Raw genomic sequence first — 20,137 nt, forward strand, 5'->3', positions numbered from 1 at the left:
CTTAAGATCTTGTACCACATAGATCCTGAAACAGCCATCCCATGTCATGACAGCGTTCTGGTCTGACGACACCGACGAAGGTGAGTACCACCTCTGTGCCATCTCTACACGATGCCACAATCAAGCACAACACAGGTCTATATACTGGAATACTGCACTATTGAAATAATGCAATACGGAATAATGAACCAATATTTGACTTATTTGATTTCCTTGTATGGTCGATTTTAATAGTATGTTGATTGACGTATTATGTCTTCAGGTTTGTTACATTAGTTAAGGTGTATTAGTTAAGGTGTATCCCCAAGGATAAACCCACCTAAACTCAGTTTATATACACCTTTCAATTCATAGTATACTGTATGTGCATAATAGTAAGTAGTATCAGACCTACTGTACATGGAAATGGGATCTTCTTAAAAAAAAATTATCTCAATACTATTCTGAAAATAACTTTTTCCCCAATTAAGGTTCTATAATTATCATTTGTTGCCGTATGTTGATCACAAATTGGAGTTCATAGTATACCAACTTTTTATTTTTATTTTACTGTGCACTACGTATGGCTACGTTCACACTGCAGGCCTTAGTGCTCAAATTCTGAATTATTTCTCAGATCAGATTTCTTTGTTTGGTTGTTCACATCATTTTTTCACATGTGGCCGTTATCAGATTCCAGTGTGAACTGGTCACGAAATATACATGGAGGACATGGAAGTCACAGTTTATGAATGAATGAAAGATTTTTTTTATTTTCGAACAAGTATATAAAAACAAAAATATATCTATTCATTTGACATAATACAAAACATAATAAAAGAATACAACAAAAAGAGAAACAGATGACCAAATCATAGTTTACCCTGTTCGAAAAAGGAGTAGGAAGATACACTTCTTAAAATTCCTACCGCTTTTTAACTATTCATCACAAATTATATAATTGTATTCTATTGTTAATTATATGTATAAATGCTGTATCTCTATACAATCCAATACATTTATATATAAATACATTTATATAAATATAAATATATAATATACTAAACAAATACCATATGATATACATCATTTAAAAAAAAAATTATTTACATCTTACTTACTTTACTTCTTCTTCCAGATACCCATTTAAAGATTTTTTTTTACATCTTTTTAAACTGATTTATGTTTGTACTCTGTTTTAGCTCTAATATTTCCAGTGGTGGAAGACGTACACAGTTCCTTTACTTAAGTAAAAGTAGAAATACCCAAATAAATGAGTACTCTGGTAAAAGTAAAAGTCCTCCATTCAAATTCTACTTAAGTAAAAGTAGAGACGTATTTGGTATTGAATGTACTTAAGTATCTAAAGTAAGAAATATGCATTCTACATGATGTTTATGTATTCCAGTGCTTGGGAGCATTCAACCCGAACCCGTGATCCATTGACCTCTAAAATGTTATGCTAAAGTGGTATGTGGTCCAGTTATGCTGCTCTGATTATGTGCTCTTGAAATTGACTGGCTTCAAATGTGAAAGTATATAATCTTCATACATTTTGCCATGTTTTCTATGCAAAATCTTTTTCTTCAAAATAACTAGTAACCGATGGGTTCAGATAAATCTAGTGGAGTAAAAAGTACAAGATTTCCGTTGAAATGTAGCGGAGAGTATAAGTATAAAGTTCCCCTCAAATGAAAATACTGACGTAAAGTACAAGTAGCTTGAAATTGTTAAGTACAGTACTTGAGTAAAAGTGCTTTCCACCACTGGACATTTCTAATATGCTTTCAAACACAGACCGGTCATGATACAGGAGTACGTCCCCTCAGGTTCTGCTTGTACAAAGGTATCACCCCAAATACACCCCAAACGCCTCATTGTCCCTCCACTGACCATCTCCATCACAGCTGCCTTCCATGTCTGTGTTCACAGAGTGACTCTCGCTCGCCACAGAATTGTGATGTCAAAGTCGCATGAATTGAATTCTGACATGACTGTTCAGACTGAGGTCGCATTGCAAAAAAAATCAGACCCGTTACCTGATTTAGGAACCACATAAGAACGTGGCCCAAATCAGAATTGAAAAGATCAGATTCAATGTGATTTGTGCTGTTCATACTGTCATGGAGAAAACACATCTGAGGCAAAAATATTGGATTCGGGCTACTTTTGCCTGCAGTCTAATCTACCTTAATCTACTTTTTGTCATACAGAAAGGTCGATTAAAAATAACTGACTCGATAAAGTGTTTCTCTTTGCAAAGACGTATGGGTAATAGAGATTGGTGATTAACTGCACATTATTCCTTTATTGATCCCCTTGTGAAAATTTGGGGCGTGACTATCTCATTGAAATGGAATCCTGGGCAAGTTGATGTTTCATTTAAGTTTAGATTGAAACAGGGGGGGCTAAGTGGCGCAGTGGGCAAGGCGCTCGCCACTAACGCAGGAGATGCTGGGTTCGAGCCCAGCTCTCGGCGTTGCTTCCGGCTTGGCTGGTCGTTCATACTAATACAATTGGCAGTATTAGGGGGTGGGAAAGCCGGTGGGTGGGGATCGGACGTTGTGGACAGCGACTCCTACAGGTCGGTTGGTGCGCCTGTACAGCAGAATCAGGAAGCAACGGGGGCAGCGTGAGCCTCCCACGCGTTACTCCTCGCCGCTGAGAGATTGCGCTGTACCGGTGAAAAGATGCAACAGCTGCCTCCTCGTGTACCGGAGGGGACACGTGATGCAAGGCTTGGTCCCAGGGGTGTAGCTCCAGATTCTGGGCCCCATGAAAGAATGTATTTGTAGGCCCCCAGTGAATGAGAGCGCGCGCAAGCGCGTGAGCGGAATTTTTTTTGGCAATTTTTTTATTGATGAAAACGCATAATATGGTTTTTACCTATACATTCGGATCAGCAGTTCAGCACCTGCACTGTTGGTGGGTGAGCCTAGTAAAGGATGTCGCATTGCGTTCATCTTCAATGAATGGACCAATGCTGAATAGTCTACCAAAGCCCCCCCTCTCTCTATATATATCTCACACACACACACATACACACACACACACACACTTCAGAAACAAACATAGTATCAATGAGAGCATCAATAATACACCTGAGTGATGTCTAGTAAAAAAAAAAAGAAAAAAAAAAATTGGGCCCCCCACCCCCAGTGCTGGGCCCTTGGAATCATCCTAAGCTACCCCCCCCCAGCTACGCCCCAGTTGGTCCACATTGCAGCCGACCAGTGGGAGGCATGGTCTAACAACGTTCGAGACAGGGGAGGGTAGAATTGGACAATACGAAATTGGGATGGGAGAAAAATAGAAAATGGGGGAAAAAAGTAGATACAAAAAAAAAAGTTTAGATTGAAACAGATAATAATAAAGGGCAATATTGAAAGCTATTTAACTATTCATCATCATTAGGTGGCTTCTTCGTTCCGAAGGTTGCCTATCACTCTCCAACCCATTCTGTCCCCACTTCTTCTCTCCAACTCCATGACTCCGCCTCTCACTCCGCTCCAATCACAGACGTCGTCAGGGCCGGACTGGGGAAATAATTCATACCGGGAGATATAGCGCGAAATATAGCCCCAGTCAGGCCACTTTTTAAGCGGGGGGTCTGGGGGTCCCCCACCAGGATTTTTTGTTACAAAGACTTAATTTCCTGCATTCTGGTGAATTTTAGTGCATGTGAATCACAAACTAATGAGCCAACAATTGCTTAGTACAATGTACTGTTATGAACCTCAAATAAAACTGTTGTGGCACTAGCAATGCTACTCTCTCCACCTTCAAAAAGAAAAAAGCAAGAGCACAACATATTTGTCTATTTACTATTATAATACAGTTAACCACTCTCTCCACCTATTCAAACAGAGCAAGAGCACAATACCATATTCACTTTACTGATGCACTACCCATCAACAGTTAAAATAGCCCTTACACAAACATTAAATAACAGACCTTTCATTATTACAAAACTACCTGGCTCACTGCCTGGCTGTTACAGTATTCTGCAGAGTGCCATCTGCCATTCCATTCGCCGCCTCCACTGTCAATCAGTTGTATCGCCTGGTCCCGCCTCCACCAATCACAAGCGGCAGCACGGCTCCATTGTGTGTGTGTGATCCGAGGGAGAGAGTCAGATAGTTCTCCAACTCTGTCGCAGACAGTGAAATCCTGGTTGTTCCCCACCCACCTAGGTTATCTAACTATCGCGCCGCGCCGCCGCCACAACTAGAAACAATGGCCTGGCAAAAAAAGGGAAAAAAAATAATAAAAAAAAAAATATATATAATATTTTTTTTTAATTTTTTTTTTTTTTTTTGTGCAGGCCAGGCCACCGGGAAAACTCCCGGTGCTCCCGATGGCCAGTCCGGGCCTGGACGTCGTCTACCCAGCCTCTTCTTGGTCTTCCACTTCCTCTCTTTCCATCCACCCTCCCCGTCACCACCTTCTTGAACATCTCCCCGCTGGATCCTCTCAGAACATGCCAGCACAACTCCATCTTTCTCTTTTTCAATCTCTCCAGCAGCTGTCCTCCTTGCATATCCGCTCTTCTCAGTATTATTACTATTACTATTACTACTGACTATTTAGCTATTTAAAAGGTTAATCTTACTGGTCTTAAATCACCACCACCCTCTCTATACTCCTAAATACAGTGCCATGAAGAAGCTTGTTCTTCTTGCAGAGTATGAAGCCCTAGTACAACATAGCGGTATTAGACTGATAACGACATACAGTAAGCACAGCACAAAATATTGCAGGAATAATATACAAGAAATTTAAAAAATAAATAAAAACAACAGCAACAAAACAGGGTCACAATACAATGGAAGTAAGGTAATGACAGAATAATCAAAACGGACAAAAGTAAGTAACTTCAAACTAAAGTGTTTTATGACCAACCTCTTAACAAGCGGGCAGAAAAGTGGCAATTTTTTAACTTGAACTTGAGGACTGCATACTTTTTTTTGCAAACCCAAAACAACATACTTTATACGTCTCTTTTGAAAGATGACATTCAGAAGTTTCTGATTCCAGAATCAGAAAAAGTAAGAATACTTTTAGTACTAACGTAATAGAGTAACATAGGTCTGAACTTGAGTTGTAAAAAAACGTGTTACTCAAGTTTTTCTGTAGTAGTTAGTGTAGTCCAGAGGTAGTATTTCCCCAGAAGGTGGTATGGCTTACAAATCCAGACGGAGCCATAGCCTGAAGCCTTATGTAGTACATATCCAAATGTCATAAATATCCATTCAGAAATTAGTGATTAGGAGTGATTTTGGTAAACTGTGTACAAAGAAAAACTCAGTTTTCTCATAGACTTCAATTCATTCGGCTGTTTTGCTCTTCCTGTTTTCGTGTTTCTTCGTGTTTTTTGTTTTTTTTTATTTAGATCCCCATGTGGGGTATCATTGGAAAGCCACACTCATTGGTTACAAGTTCGATCCACAATCATTTTCGAGATCGAATCTAGATTGACAGAACTACTGCAGCCTGAGTCGGGAGTGGTATTTTGCGCAATACCGTGTACTTTGCACAAGCCTCAAATACCGGCATGTAACTCGAGAAGCGCTGAACGGATTTTGTCGGATATTGTCGCTATCGACAGGTAACAAATAAGCCTTCAATTCGATATATATATTGTATTACAAAATATGCACAACCGAGCCACTAGGGGTCGCCAAAGTGGCGGTTGCAAAAAATCCGTCCCATATGAGGGACGTTGCAGCTTAAGCGCTATTTAATTGCAATGTTTATTTATGGCTGTTTAACCATAACCGTTGGATTGGAAACATTTTAGATGTTATTATATTTAGCCTCTACGGCTACTGTAGTTTCACAAAACATATAAAACAATCATCAAAAGCAAAAATAAATATCACGTTTTTGTATGAGTTGCATAATGTCAAGCTACTGAACACATATAAATGGCCATTTTATCAAAATTACATATTTCCTTCGTGAAAACACGTAATTTCTTAATGATAGAAACAATATTTTGTAAAACCCCTCAGTAAATTACCAACTATTAGTTATTCATCACATTTAAACAGAAACATTTACTGTTTGAGTCAATATTTGTATTGTTACTACCTGTATTGCTTTTACTCTTTCTTATTCTCTGCACTGCTTTTTTATTCTGTCTATTTTATGCTCATTTTATGTTTATTTCTACTGCTGTGAAACACTTTGGGCTGTGATTCTTGTATAAATAATACATAATTATTATATTAACTCATTGACCGCCATGCTCTTTTCCCATCTTTAATCAATGGCGCTAGCGTTATTGACCATTTTAGTGTGTTCTGTATTATAGCTATGGAGACAATAGTATGGCTCATTTGACAGGCATTGTTCATAGTCCATCACTGACTAACCAGTTAATTTCTACATACTGTTGTTTGTGCACTATTACACGCTAAACATCGCCCCTTTCCAAAAGAATCCAGTATTTTTTCCTAGATCGCGAGATATGACGCGTTATATGCAATATGCTCAAATCGTTCAGGTTGCTCGCCTGAAACCCCAAATACTTCCAAATCAAAGGTATATACCATGTACATATGTGTCTTCACAAAATCATCAAGGGGGGGGGTAGTTTTAACACAAAACTGCGATCGTTACCAAAAGCATGTTTTAGGTCCGGTAAAATACGACACTGTGATCGGTACAAAAACATGTTTCAGGTTTGGTCAAATTGACATAGAATAGACCTTACCTTAGCCAGAAGGTTCTCCAAAAAGAATAATCCCCAGTGATCCCATCGCCATCGCGATTACTCGTGTATATGTGTATACTCGTGTATACGGGAAATAGGTTTCTGTCCTCTGAGGGGGAGGAGTTCTTGCAGACAAAAAAAAAGTGTCCCCACACTAAACTATCCTAGTTAAAAAGGTAGGCGATACTGCCACCTGGCCCGATTCGATCGCCATTGCAATTTTAATGTAGGCAGCGGTGCAAGGGAGATACAGGGAGGTCCACGCGAGTGGTTAGAATGGGGATCAGAGGGAAACGATCAAAGGATCAAAACCAGAGCGCTCAACGGTTTTTTGGCGCTCAGCGGTTGGCGACGAAACCCGACTATACTCGGGTTTAGCGCAGAAAGAGTTCAAAATATAATTATTATTATCTTAAACATTGTTCTTATACATTGTTCTTCAAACAAGGTAATTTTGGGCACTGTTTTAAAGCGGTGTTGTTTACATTTTATGCTCTAGAAATTAGACTGTAGTCTCTTAGCTTGTGTGGGCAGTTTCACTGCACTGGTCATGTCTGACCACAAGAGCTCGTATGGGCAATTCCACTGCACTTCATGCATTGCTGTTGGGAGGGTTTTCTCTTGATCCCACTCAGTGATTTAGCTCCTATAAAGAAGCAATATGTCTTCATGAAAAAGTTCCATAGTGCAGGTTTTAAATTAAACAATCGAGACAGAAGATTTTTTATTTGATTTTTTTTTACTTTGTTTATTGGAGTTTTTCATTGCAATATGAAATGAGCACAAGGTCAAACTGTACACATATATGCCAGACGTATTGCACATATCTACATATAAGTAGTCAAAATATAGGTCTGTTGAATGTAAACAATATACATATTGCACAAAGCTACGTATAATTAGTCAAAATATAGGTCTGTTGAGTGTAAACCATATACCTATTGCACAAAGCTACGTATAAGTAGACAAAATATAGGTCTGTTGAATGTAAACAATATACATATTGCACAAAGCTACGTATAAGTAGTCAAAGAGACAGAAGACATTTTAAGAAATTCATATGAAAATAAAACACAAATGAAAATGTAGTCAGAGCAACTCTTTGAGTCATGAGGGAGACATGCTAAAATAAAAAAAAAACGCCTTCAGTGTTTCTTTCAGTGGCTGGTCGACTAACAGGGTATCTCGTGCCCTGGTTGTGATAGTTGATGGCATCCTGTGTGTGAATTGTCATAGTGATTTTCTTTCTATTCTTTCTTTATTACAGACTTCCCCCAAGGGAGGAATATATCATCTGATAACCTAACAGTGGTTGTTAACCATCGAGACTCACTCAACACGGCTATGACCAAGAACATCATTGTTGTGGTACTTGGCATCTCTATCACCTACATCAACGCTACCCTGATCCACACCTTCAACAAACACCAGGTCTGCTTTTCCTCTGAGGTCACACAGGGGTCGTTTGGGGGAGTGAGACATCTCTTCATTCTGACAGTCTACACGTGCACAGATGAGGTCAAAGAGAGGCTCACGCCCACGTCTCGTTGCTCTGATGGTCAAATTGGCATCGTAAATGTTAATTGGAGTTTAGATTTTAGTGTTCAATCATCAATAACTTTGTTTACATTTTACTTTACGTTTACATTTAGTCATTTAGCTGAACGCTTTTATCCAAAGCGACTTACAAGTTCTGTACAACAAGTCATCAGGAAGGGCACAACTCTATCAGCTGAGTAACAATGTTCACGGGATGGGTTAATCGCAGATACGAATCGCATGCATACATCGCATGAGCAGGTCCTAAATTATTTATTAAATTATTATTATAATGTTCATCAAAGTGTTGAGTGCTACAGTGTAGGTTAGTTTATTAGGACAAGTGCATGACAGTAAGGTTAGTTAGGGTTAAAAAAATAAAAATAAAAAAATGTTTATGTCTTAAGGCTAGACACCTCTTTTTAAAATGGTGGTTTTGGCTGGATAGGAACATTTTGGAGTAAAGAATTGATAAAGTAATTGCCACTGATCAGATGGAGGTTACCTATAATTTCATCAGCATTGGTTTCGGAACTCTAACTCATTTCAATTTAACACTATTGAATTGCATTGTTAATTTATGGCCGTTTAACCATACACATTGGATTGGAAAATGTAGAGATATTATTATATTTAGCCTCTACAGCTACTCTAGTTTCACAAAACATATAAAACAATCATCAAAAGCTAAAATAAATATCACATCTTTGTACGAGTTGCATAATTTAAAGCTACTGAACACATTTTAATGGCCATTTTAACAAAATGACATATTCCCTTCATGAAAACACTTACTTTCTTAATAACTAACTTTCTTAATGATAGAAACACTATTTTGTAAAACCCCTCAGTAAATTACCATCTATTTATGAGGTGTTTTACACATTTAAAAAGAAAATGTAATCTGACATAATCTACTGCTCAATAAAATAACTAAATGAGTTTTATAATTATTTTTACAAGATATTAGCTATTTTCAGTATGTTAATAACAAAATATATACAATCCATAATACAAAACATTGTTTATTTTGTATCCAAATAAGTGTAGTTTCATTCAAATAGCATAGGGGTACCACAGGGTTGTCAGCAATCTCTCCTGATTATTATGGTCTTTCAGAGGCTGTACGGGACCCCGTTTTGCAGCTAGTGAAGATACTGGCATCACATTAAACTAGGCAACCTTGGAATCCATATTGGTACAAGCACGTAGCACATTTAGGCTAGATGTTGGCGAGGGGAAAATAGCTGGGACATTTTCAAACGAGCCCCTTGACATCACACCTCTATTCTATATATGAATTAAAATGTGCTCTATGGGTACTCAAGGGGGTCTCCCCTTTCCAGACATGCCCATTTTATGGTAAACCCACACAGGTATGGCCAAAAACCATGCAGTTTTTGCATGCTGTGCAAATTTGTTATTTTTGACTTGATCAAATTGTATTCATGGTTCATGATGTAAGTTCCCATACTTGTAATGACCTATTGTGACCTTTAGGATCATCACAACCTCATGAAACGTTACAACCACAAACTAGAAACCCATGGCATTACTAATATTACTGGTCCTCATTCACGAACGGACTTACGAGAAAAGTTATAAGTACAAGTCTTTATTTGTCATCAGATTAACACACATGCACTGAGTCACTGACAAAATGTTCTCTGCACCTCCCATCCCGTCGTCATTCCCCCCCAAGGGCAGCCGGGAGCAGACGAGGGCTGCAGCGAGCGCCGCGCCCCGGGGACCAATCCAAGTGCTCCTTGTCCGTCTTCGTCAGGGACGCGACAGCGTTAGCGATCTGTTGTGCATGTTTTTCCATTGGGTTTATCTTATCGGGAGGGGAAACCCTTGCGAGCACGGGGAGAACATGCAAACTCCACACAGAAAGGCCCGGGAGAGCGCCTCTCCACGTGTTCAGGTATCCGCAGGAGGACTATCATAGGTTTCCTCTTATGAACTTCTTACAAGGTTATTTACGAGGAAACTTACGAGACGGTTAGTGAATGAGATCCATTGACTATAAGGGGGGGGGGGGGGTGCTCATAATGGTCTAAGCCCTTATACACCCTAAACTTTGATGGTTTTAATAGGTTCCTGACCTGCTATAGATTCATGACTACAAAAAGCGTGTCAAATGAATCTTCAGGTTCCCAGCTTTCAGATGATGTCTCAACTTCTATGTGGCTTCTACTGTTGACCTGCGGTCTTCCCATAAATATCTACTGTGGACCTACTATCTCCCACTAAAGATCCCCTGTCCCCACTAAAAAAGACAAAAAATGCACGTGGAAAGTAGTAAATATTTGAGCTTTGGAGCAAAGTTAGCTTTGGAACTGTGATTCCTGCTAAGTTGTTGTTGCCCTCAGTGTGCGAACCATAGCATGGTCTTTGGGTGAGCCGCGTCTCGGGGGGGGGGGGGGTGCGCGGCGCGCCTCTCAAGGAGGAGTCGGACTGTGTGATCGCAGACGTTACTAGTCTGTAGCCTGTAGTAGGTAGGCCTTGTGTATGTATGTATGTATGTGACAAATAAACCTCTTGAATCCTGTCATATATTCAATCAGTTTCACGTTTCAGTAACTACAGAATAGAGTAGACAACTCACTTGTTGAGGTCCGGCCGTCTGGACGGTCTGGGCTTCCACAGCACATTCCATGATAAAAAAAAGTATCCATTTAGTTAGATAGATGATAGATGATTTCCTGTGTTCTGATACGACCGCAGGCGCCGGCACGGTCACCGGGCGTTGTAATACTAATAATAGTCTCCACCGGAGCAGCACCAGCAGCAAGTGTAATTGTAACGGCGTCGCCTGTGATCCCGCCTCCTGCTGCTCTGTCAGCTTCACTGTCTTCGTGAAACCAAAATTGGTTAGGCTTACTTGTTTTCGTTTAGACATTATGCATTCCTGAGTGACCTTATTTACTGGCTGTCAAAACGATCACTGTGTCAACAAGTCACAGCCACAGGTTACAAAGTGGGTCAAGTTTGATTTGTGCCGTGCGTGCGTGCAGGCTGCAGCGCCGCCGCGCTCCGAATGGTAATTGCAAGAATAGCATGCATGTTGCCATATTACGTGTGAATTAGTGCGCAAATCATTAATCATACATCCAAAATAGCATACGTTTATTATTATACACGATGATGATACAGAAAATTACAGAAAAATGAGAAATGCATGGCAAAAGTAGCATTTATTTTCAGTAATTTAGAGACCCCCCAAAGATTCACAAATCATGTTTTCAGGGGAGCTGGTGTCTGATCTAAGGGAGCTGATGTCTGATCTAGGGGAGCTATAGCGGACCCAGCTCCCCCCGTGGATCGCACCCTGGTTGCCCTGGCACATGGGGGGCGAGATATTTAGCAAATATTTGTTCTTCATCATCTACCACCATCACACTTAATTTCTTCTCCATTTCTTATCCCCACTCCTTCTGTCCTTCCTTGCAGATTCTCAAAATGAATCCTCGCTACATCCTTTTCATCCACCTGGTGGTGAATGATACGACCCAGCTGACAACCTCTGTCATGATGTTCATCCTCAGCTACACCTTCTACACCATCAACGCCTCTTTCTGTGCCACCTTAATGCTCATTTCAGTGGTCACCACTGAAAACACCCTTGTGAATCTGGCTTGTATGGCAGTAGAGTGCTACATTGCCATCTGCTTCCCCCTCCACCACGCCCGGATCTGCACGGTCAACAGAACGTACATTCTGATTGGTCTGATCTGGGTGACGAGCATGGTTTCTGTCCTACCAGATCTCTTCGTCGCCCTGGCCACCGAACCCCTGGAGCATTTTCATTCTAGAATCTTCTGCCTCAGGGAACTCATTTTTCGGAATCCCATAATAACCTTGAAGAGGGATGTCTACTACATACTTGTTCTGGTCCTAGTTTGGCTTTCTCTCTTCTACACATACTTCAGGATCCTGTTCACTGCCAGGACAGCTAGCTCAGATGCTAAGAAGGCCAGGAATACTATCCTCCTCCATGGCTTTCAGCTGCTGTTGTGTATGCTCACCTATATTGCCGCACTGTTAAAACTAGCTCTGTTATTCTTGTTCCCAACAAAGGGTTCCGACATACTCTTTGTTTGCTACATCATCATTCAAGTTCTCCCAAGGTTTGCAAGTCCTATTGTCTATGGCCTACGAGACAAGACTTTCAGGAGTTACTTGAAAAAGTCCCTGTCGTGTAGACTGACCATAATCACAAATCTACAAACTACAATGAGGACACTTTCATAAAAAACGTACATGCTTTCATAATGGTACATGCTTTCTAAACAATATGTTTGTCTTATAATTGTGCTTTCTCTACCAGGATTAAAAAAGTTCCAATTAAACAAAAGTAGACACCACTATTCATGTCATGAACCAAAGAAGCTCAAAACGTTAACACTGATGTTAATTGTGAAACAAAGGTAGATGCATTGAACACATTTATTTAACAAGACTATTTCAATTAAGATCTTTTTAAATCACTAATATTTGACATTGAAATACATCATAATGATTCACTCATAATGATTCAAATACATTTGTTTGCTACAGTAGCTGTTAAAATAATTCATACTATCAGTGTCACTCATTGTATTTTCATACAATCCAGTTTGTGATGTGGGAAGGTTGTGGAATAGGGGGTGGAAGGGGAAGTCTGAACCCTTGGTTTGCACTCCAGGGGCCTCATTTATCAATAATGCCTAGTAAGTGTTTTATTTTTGTTCCTAAGCACGGAATTTAGAATGTCTCTACGCACAGAAAGATCGGGATTTATCAAACGTGTGTACACAGGTCCTACGCACACCTGCAAGTACTCTGTGTTGATAAATGCCACTTGTTCTATGCTCCGCGCTCGTGCACGATTTTAAGTATTTGCATACAGAACTGCCCGTAATTAACCATATATGGTAATGAAACACCCCCATGAAATGTGGAAAAATGGACTAAGCCAAGCGAGCGCGTGTTATGGGAGAAATACGCGACAGGCTGACGGACTTGTACACGGTGATGTCGGATATCAACGATTTCCTAAAGACCATTGCTGCTTGGGCAGCGCAAAATACTAATAAAGACCGTTAACCACTGTTTGGCGTTGGTGTCATTAATGCTTACGATGGGTGGCGAGGGAAGGTGAGGAGAACCCAATATGCGGAACAATGATAACGAGAGAGAGGAGGCAGAGATGAAGGAGTTGGATATAGTGAAGGGTATTTACTTAATAAGCCGGTACACAAAAGCACGTTACAAAAGAACAAACAAAAGCGAACTGTAAAACACGGAAAACAAACCTCAGCAGAGCTGGAAAACAGGACTAGAATAGACGGGAACGAACTCACAGGGAAATACAGGGTAAACGGCAGACAGGGAGCTTCACAAATGGTAAACAGCGACACGATAGGATACCGGGGTAGAACGGAGACAATGACGCCACAAGGAAGTGAGGGCAGAACACACTTAAATACACAGACTGATTATAACGAGTAACACTTGGCTAAGGCCAGGCAAAAGCACAGAAAAGCTAAATCTGATAAACACAATGGGAATACACCAAATTAGACACAAAAGGCATAACCATAATACAACAACCAGACAGGAGGACGACATCAAACAAGGGAAGGGAGAGCCCAAGACAACATGAACCAGGACATAACATTAACCATATTTAGCCATAAATATATAATAGATTGCACTGACGGTGCCCGCCAGAGGGCAGCAGAAGGCCACTGTTCACATTGTTCCAACTGTCCCAGACAGGACTCTGTCTGGGATCATGACAATTAATAACCATGTTGGAATATGAATGCCTTTTTTCGTTTCGTTCTTTTAAAGTTTGATTAATACCCAGGGATTAAAGTTCTCCGTCAATTTGATTCCAAGTCATGACGGATTTTCCGTCAATTGGCTACCTGGTATAATATGATTTGTAGAGGAATACAATCTATTTTGATGTCGGTATTAGGTAGCCTATATAAATGATATATAATAGCATAGCCTACATTAATATTATGCAACAGTAACTTGCGCATAACGCATGGCACAGACACGGATACAAAATAAAAACTTGAACTTGAATTCCATCACGTCTGTGCGGGAGCTCACAAATAGGCTGTTGTCATAATGTAAATAAAAACGTGCACTGAAAAGTTACAGTATGTAGATGGTTGATTATTTGTATGACAGTCAGTCAACCCTTGCAAAAAGTATCAGTTTTATTTAATTAATTGAAAACAGTATTGATATTATGTAAAAGCAAACTGGCAATGTTCAAAATAATCTAGTTCCCTTAAAACACTAACACTATTAAATAAGAGGTTTTGGAGGTGGCTGTTACATGTAAATGGTAAATGGCACATGTCTGACATGCGTCAGGTCTTGGGGGTTCCAGCAGCGGGATGCCATTTCTGATGGCCAGATTATGGAGCACATTGCAAGCCATGACGATGTGGCAAACCTTTTCAGGCCGGTACTGCAGCGTGCCCCCTGTGCCAGACGGGCAGAGCCTCAGCAGGCAAATTGCACACTCCAAGGTGACTCTTGTGCGCGAGTGTGCCCGGTTGTAAATGTGCTCCTGTTGGGGTTGATCAGAGGAGTCATCAGCCATGGCTTCAGTAGATAGCCCCGATCCCCTGCATTTATTTTAATTACAGATACCCCAGTAATAACATTACAATTTAATTAAATAAAATTAGGTCTGGGTCGTGCGTTCCTCCCGGCCACTGGCAATGACTTATCAGCCAAATGCAATGATAAATAACATGCATTCATTCGGAAAGACATATTCCAAATGCTATTTATAGGTTTTGACAATCATTACACTAATGTCGCTATTTTACAATGAACTATAATGAATTACGGGTCATACCGAACACGTCAGTGTTGAAACTAATGCACAAAAGCTTATTTCCGTGTTGCAGTTTTCATATTCTACTGCTGGGCGCCATGTATGCATGGTCTGAGCTGTGCGTAGATATACACACAATTTCAAGCACACGTTCAAATGGATAAGTCCCACACTTTGCTTAGAAATTATCGTATGCATGGGGCCGGGTGGCGCATTGGGCAATGCGCTCGCCACCAACGCAGGAGATACTGGTATCGAGCCCAGCTCTCGGCATTGCTTCCGGCTTGGCCGGCCGTCATACTAACAGAATTGGCAGTGTTAGAGGGTGGGAAAGCTGGTGGGTGGGTCCTGGTCGTTGTAAACAGCGACTCCTACAGTTCGGTCGGGGCGCCTGCTCAGCGAGGAAAGGATCTAAGGGGGGTAGTGTGATCCTTCCACACGTTACACCCTCTCAGGGAGAGTCCGCGCTGCCAGGTGAAAATAAGCAGTTGATTGGCTACACATGTGTCGGAGGAAGCATGTGATAGCCTCCACTCTCCCAGACCAACTGTAGGGGGTAGGTGCGCAGCAACCAGGAGGGGGATTGGGAATTGGCATACAAAAATATAAAATTTAAATAAATTATCGTATGCACGGTTTACGCACATAATCCGTACCCAGGTCTATCCCAGGCCTATCCCACAGTGCTGTGCAGCACAGTATCCAGCTCAGTAATATAGCAAAGCAAATGTAGTAAAATTAGGAAATGTAACACAAAATGACTACAATTGTTGCATTTATCTGATAAGCAGGAAACTCTGAAAGTAGGAAGGTTAAAATCATCACGCCAGGGTCACCAAATTGTTGCGTTTATCTGATCATCAATAATGAAAGGTAGAATTAATCTTTCAGAGGTTTATTCAAAAGTGAACAAGCAAAGCAACAAACAGGAAAAAGTATATTATGTTCTAACGGGCAGAATATACTGTCGCGTGGAGACGCCAAGACATTCTACCCAGAACAGAAAAAAACAAGGAACTTATATGTCACTGGTAAATTATAAGGCAATGATATGGCTTCTTCAGAAAATAGAACCAGAGAAACAAGACTAAAACAAGACTAAACATGGTTATAGATTTAGAATAGCAGACTTAACCTCTTAAGCCCGAGCGGTCCGGTACCGGACCGACAATGAATTATTTTTTTCAAATGTAGCCAAGAGTAAAGACCCTAACCCTGTCAAAACAGCAGGAATTTCCCTTTTCACTGGTGGGAGGAAGCAGCCAAAGGAGAATCAGGAGGTCCTTCGCTCTTACTAAGCGAAGAGCCTCTGCGACCGCTACACGGGCCGTCTCTGGAGTGACCAGTCTTGAAGGCTGACTGATTTTGGTGTAGGAGGTCATTCTGTAAGAGATAACCAATGAGCTGGTTTGATATGGCGCTTTCAAGTGATTTTGAGAGGAAAGAGAGAAGGGAGATAGGATGGTAGTTCTCTATGAGGTTCAGTGTTGGTTTTTTGACAAGCGGTGTGACTGGCTTGTTTTAGGAGAGGTGGGAACCACCCCGAAGTTGAGAGAGGAGTTGATTGCAGTCAGGAATAGAAGGATGTAACAACAGGCTCTACTGACCTGATCTCCTGGGTCACTAAAACACAGCCTGGGGGCTACTTAGCTACAGCCCAGCGATGCTATCCCTGGGGACTCTGGGATTGTGCAACACAAGGAAGAGTCTGTAGGAAAAAAACAGCACAACCAACGTTGCTACCAGGAGAGCTGAATGAGTTCTGTTCATAGTTCAACATCCAAATCTTTGAGCAGAAAATAAGGTTACTTAACTGGGTCAAGATGAAGTGGAGCGGGTCCTGCCATCTGGCTGGTTCTGTTGGTGGATTGGTTGAAGGCTGGATTGTAGGGCTTTCAGGAGTGTGGCAGGAGCCGAGGCTCAAGCCGGTGATGTCATCACCTATTTTTGAGAGTCGGGACAAAACATGTCCTACACACAATCAAGAAATGTATAATCAGTGGTGGAAGAAACACAGTTCCTTTACTTAAGTAAAAGTAGAAATACTCAGATAAATTAGTACTCTGGTAAAAGTAAAAGTCCTCCATTCAAATTCTACTTAGGTAAAAGTAGAGAAGTATTTGCTATTGAATGTACTTAAGTGTCTAAAGTAAAAGTACACATTCTACATGCCGTTTGTGTATCCATTGACCTCTATAGGTTACCTGTATGTTAAAGTGGTATGTGGTCCAGTTGTGCTGCTCTGATTAAAGGTTGTGTTAAAGTGGTATGTGGTCCAGTTATGCTCTGATTATGTCCTCTTGAAGTTGTCAGACTTCAAATGTGAAAGTATATAATCTTCATACATTTTTTATTTTGTATATAATGTTTTCTATGCAAAATCATTTTCTATGCAAAAACGTAAGTAGTAACTGATGGGTTCAGATAAATGTAGTGGAGTAAAAAGTACAATATCTCCCTTGAAATGTAGTGGAGTAAAAGTATAAAGTTCCCTCAAATGAAAATACTCACATAAAGTATAGTACAAGTAGCTTGAAATTGTACTTGAGTAAAAATACTTCAACCACTGGTTAAATTTAAAGGAACTGTGTATACCCATGTTATTATTCTCACAATTTCTTTTTACAGTTTCAATTACATTTGTTTAAATGTATGCTCTGTAGTTAGAAAGTAATGTTTTTGTACCTGTCCTCAGCAAGAGGTCACAATATCAAACTGCCCAAAAAAACTCTACAAATTTGATTTGAAAATATATTAATGAAATGAAAAATAATGGTTATACATATATCAAACAATACAGACAGTGAACTTCCAATAATACTTTCTGTAGAATTCTAGAGTATCAAATTTATGTCCTCAGTTTCCGTTAACACGTCAGACTTTTTCATAATACTGGTTAAATCAGGCAATAGTATGGTCCGCTATATCTCTGAGGACCCCTTTTCCACTTCCTGTGTATCATGAATGTGGTAGTACAACACATGATCTGGTAAGTTTGACTTGTTTTGATATTTTAGACAATTTTAGTAACTATTCAGCACTGGGTTGCACCAGCTATGCGTAGGTTCTCTCCTAAATTAGGATGTACAAAGTCGACAATAGTCAGTTTGTCAGTTACTAGTCAGTTTGTAACTAAATTAGCTACTAAAACAGGGGTCTCAAACTCAATTTACCTGGGGGCCGCTGGAGGTAGAGTCTGGGTGAGGCTGGGCCGCATAAAATATTCCACAAAAAATTGTTTCAAGTATTCAAAAAAAAAGTACAACTGATCCAATCTTCTCAATCTTTAGCAATAACATTTCAGAACATGAACAGTTCTTCAGAACATGAACGGTTCTTCAGAAAATAGGCTTCTCAGTGGTGTCAGTGGACTCATCCACATGCAGCTATGGAAATGCACTGTGCATTTTTTTTTATTCTATCACAAAGCTGTTTAATCAAATTACCAGCCAGTATTTCAGTTATTCTGGTTGCTGTGCGATCTGAGGGGGATTTGCTTTTGTTTGCCTTCAAACATGGTCTCCATCACTTCAGTCATACATTATTTTATTATGCATCAGAGAGAGAGAATGGCTTCTTGTGTTTAGCCAACACCCATGCCACTGAGTGAGGACTTGGTTGCTTTTTTTTCGTTGTGACATAGATTTAACAATAATTCTGCTTGCAGCTTGATATTATGAGGATTTCATTCCATTTAAGGTTGCATCAAATGTTGTGTAGCAGGGTGGATTATCCCTGCTTTATGGGAGTGGTTGTACACGGCCACCTGGTAGCGGGACGCAGCAGAGCTGAGTCTAGCTGGATCCCCGACTGTAGGTCAGGGATGTCAAAGTGGAGGTCGAGCAGCAGGAGCGGATGGGGCCTAGGATTCACTGACCTAGGGATGGTACTCTGGTCCTTCTTGCCCTCCAGGGCGATCAGCAGTAGCTCCCCACACACTCCCACTTCCCCAATACTTCCTGAGCCCTCCCACACCTGATGGCAGTAAGATGGATGATGTATTCGCTCCCCAAAGCAGTACCCTTCCTTAATGACCTGTAGAGACCTTTAACCATGAACTATAGGCAGGGGTGGGGAAAGGGTTAAATAATAATGAACATTACCCGGAGAGAAAAGGGTTAGGCAAAGTGCACATTAAAGACTCACACACAGTGTTCCCATTTACATCTCCTTTTATATAACCTGGTTCAAGGTAACACGTAACACTCAATTAGAAAAGCTATTTCCTCACAATAGGCACCTAGTGCTCTCACTCTATATTACAGACACAGTAAGAACCTCTTTCCTTTATGGGTTATCTACTGCTCCGCTTCGCGGTAGGGGAGAACCAGGTAAAGGAAAAAGGAGTTCAATGGGAATTTTATAAAGAACCACACATTATTATTACACTCAAAAGAAATGAACAGTGGGCCCACATTTAGCAAATAAAGTCCTATCTAAAGCCGGCTTGAAATGGGCGCCCCTATACACTGCTCTCCAGCGTTCGTTCAAAGCACCGTTTATCTTCACTCTTACAGAGCCTGCGCCACACAGTGGACTGTCTACCGAACACGTTTCAACACTCAGAGCACCGCTGATACTTATCCAAGATGACGGGCCCAACCTCAGCACCACTAGTCCGGATGCTAAGATGGCCGACGGAGATCCCGCGATAACAGCCAGCGGGGCGGAGTAGACGCTGGGGCAGGTGATGCTGGGCAACGGCTTGGAGAGGCTGGAGAAGCGTGCAGTGTAGTGGCGTCCTCTGCTGGGCTGAAGAGGTGGGCCGGCGCGCGTGCTAAACTGTGGTACTCGCCTAAACACAGCTAAACTGTGGGTCGTGTTGAACCCTGCTGCTATGACGCCTATACACAGCTAACGCAAGGTGGCCAATGTCTACCACCTGGTCTTCGGCGATGCTCGCCTGTTGATTCCTTCACAGTGTCTCTGGCACATGAACCAAACGCTAAGCTACCGCAGATATTTCTAGGATAACCCGTTGTGGAACTGAGTTTATCTGGCGCATTAATCAAACGCTCAACTACGTTGAACTCGTTCTTCTTCGCCTGATG

General features: G+C 40.9%; 1 protein-coding gene across 1 annotated transcript; it reads left to right on the forward strand.

The window, feature by feature from the left end:
• Positions 1-11,698: 11,698 nt before the first annotated feature.
• LOC311229869 (odorant receptor 131-2-like) lies at positions 11,699-12,490 on the forward strand (the record flags this gene model as incomplete). Its single annotated transcript, XM_084315940.1, has 1 exon — positions 11,699-12,490. The coding sequence occupies one exon, from the start codon at positions 11,699-11,701 to the stop codon at positions 12,488-12,490; it is 792 nt and encodes a 263-aa protein (XP_084172066.1).
• Positions 12,491-20,137: the final 7,647 nt, after the last annotated feature.

Source organism: Notolepis coatsorum (assembly GCF_963971535.1).
Source record: "Notolepis coatsorum genome assembly, chromosome: 6".
NCBI lineage: Eukaryota > Metazoa > Chordata > Actinopteri > Aulopiformes > Paralepididae > Notolepis > Notolepis coatsorum.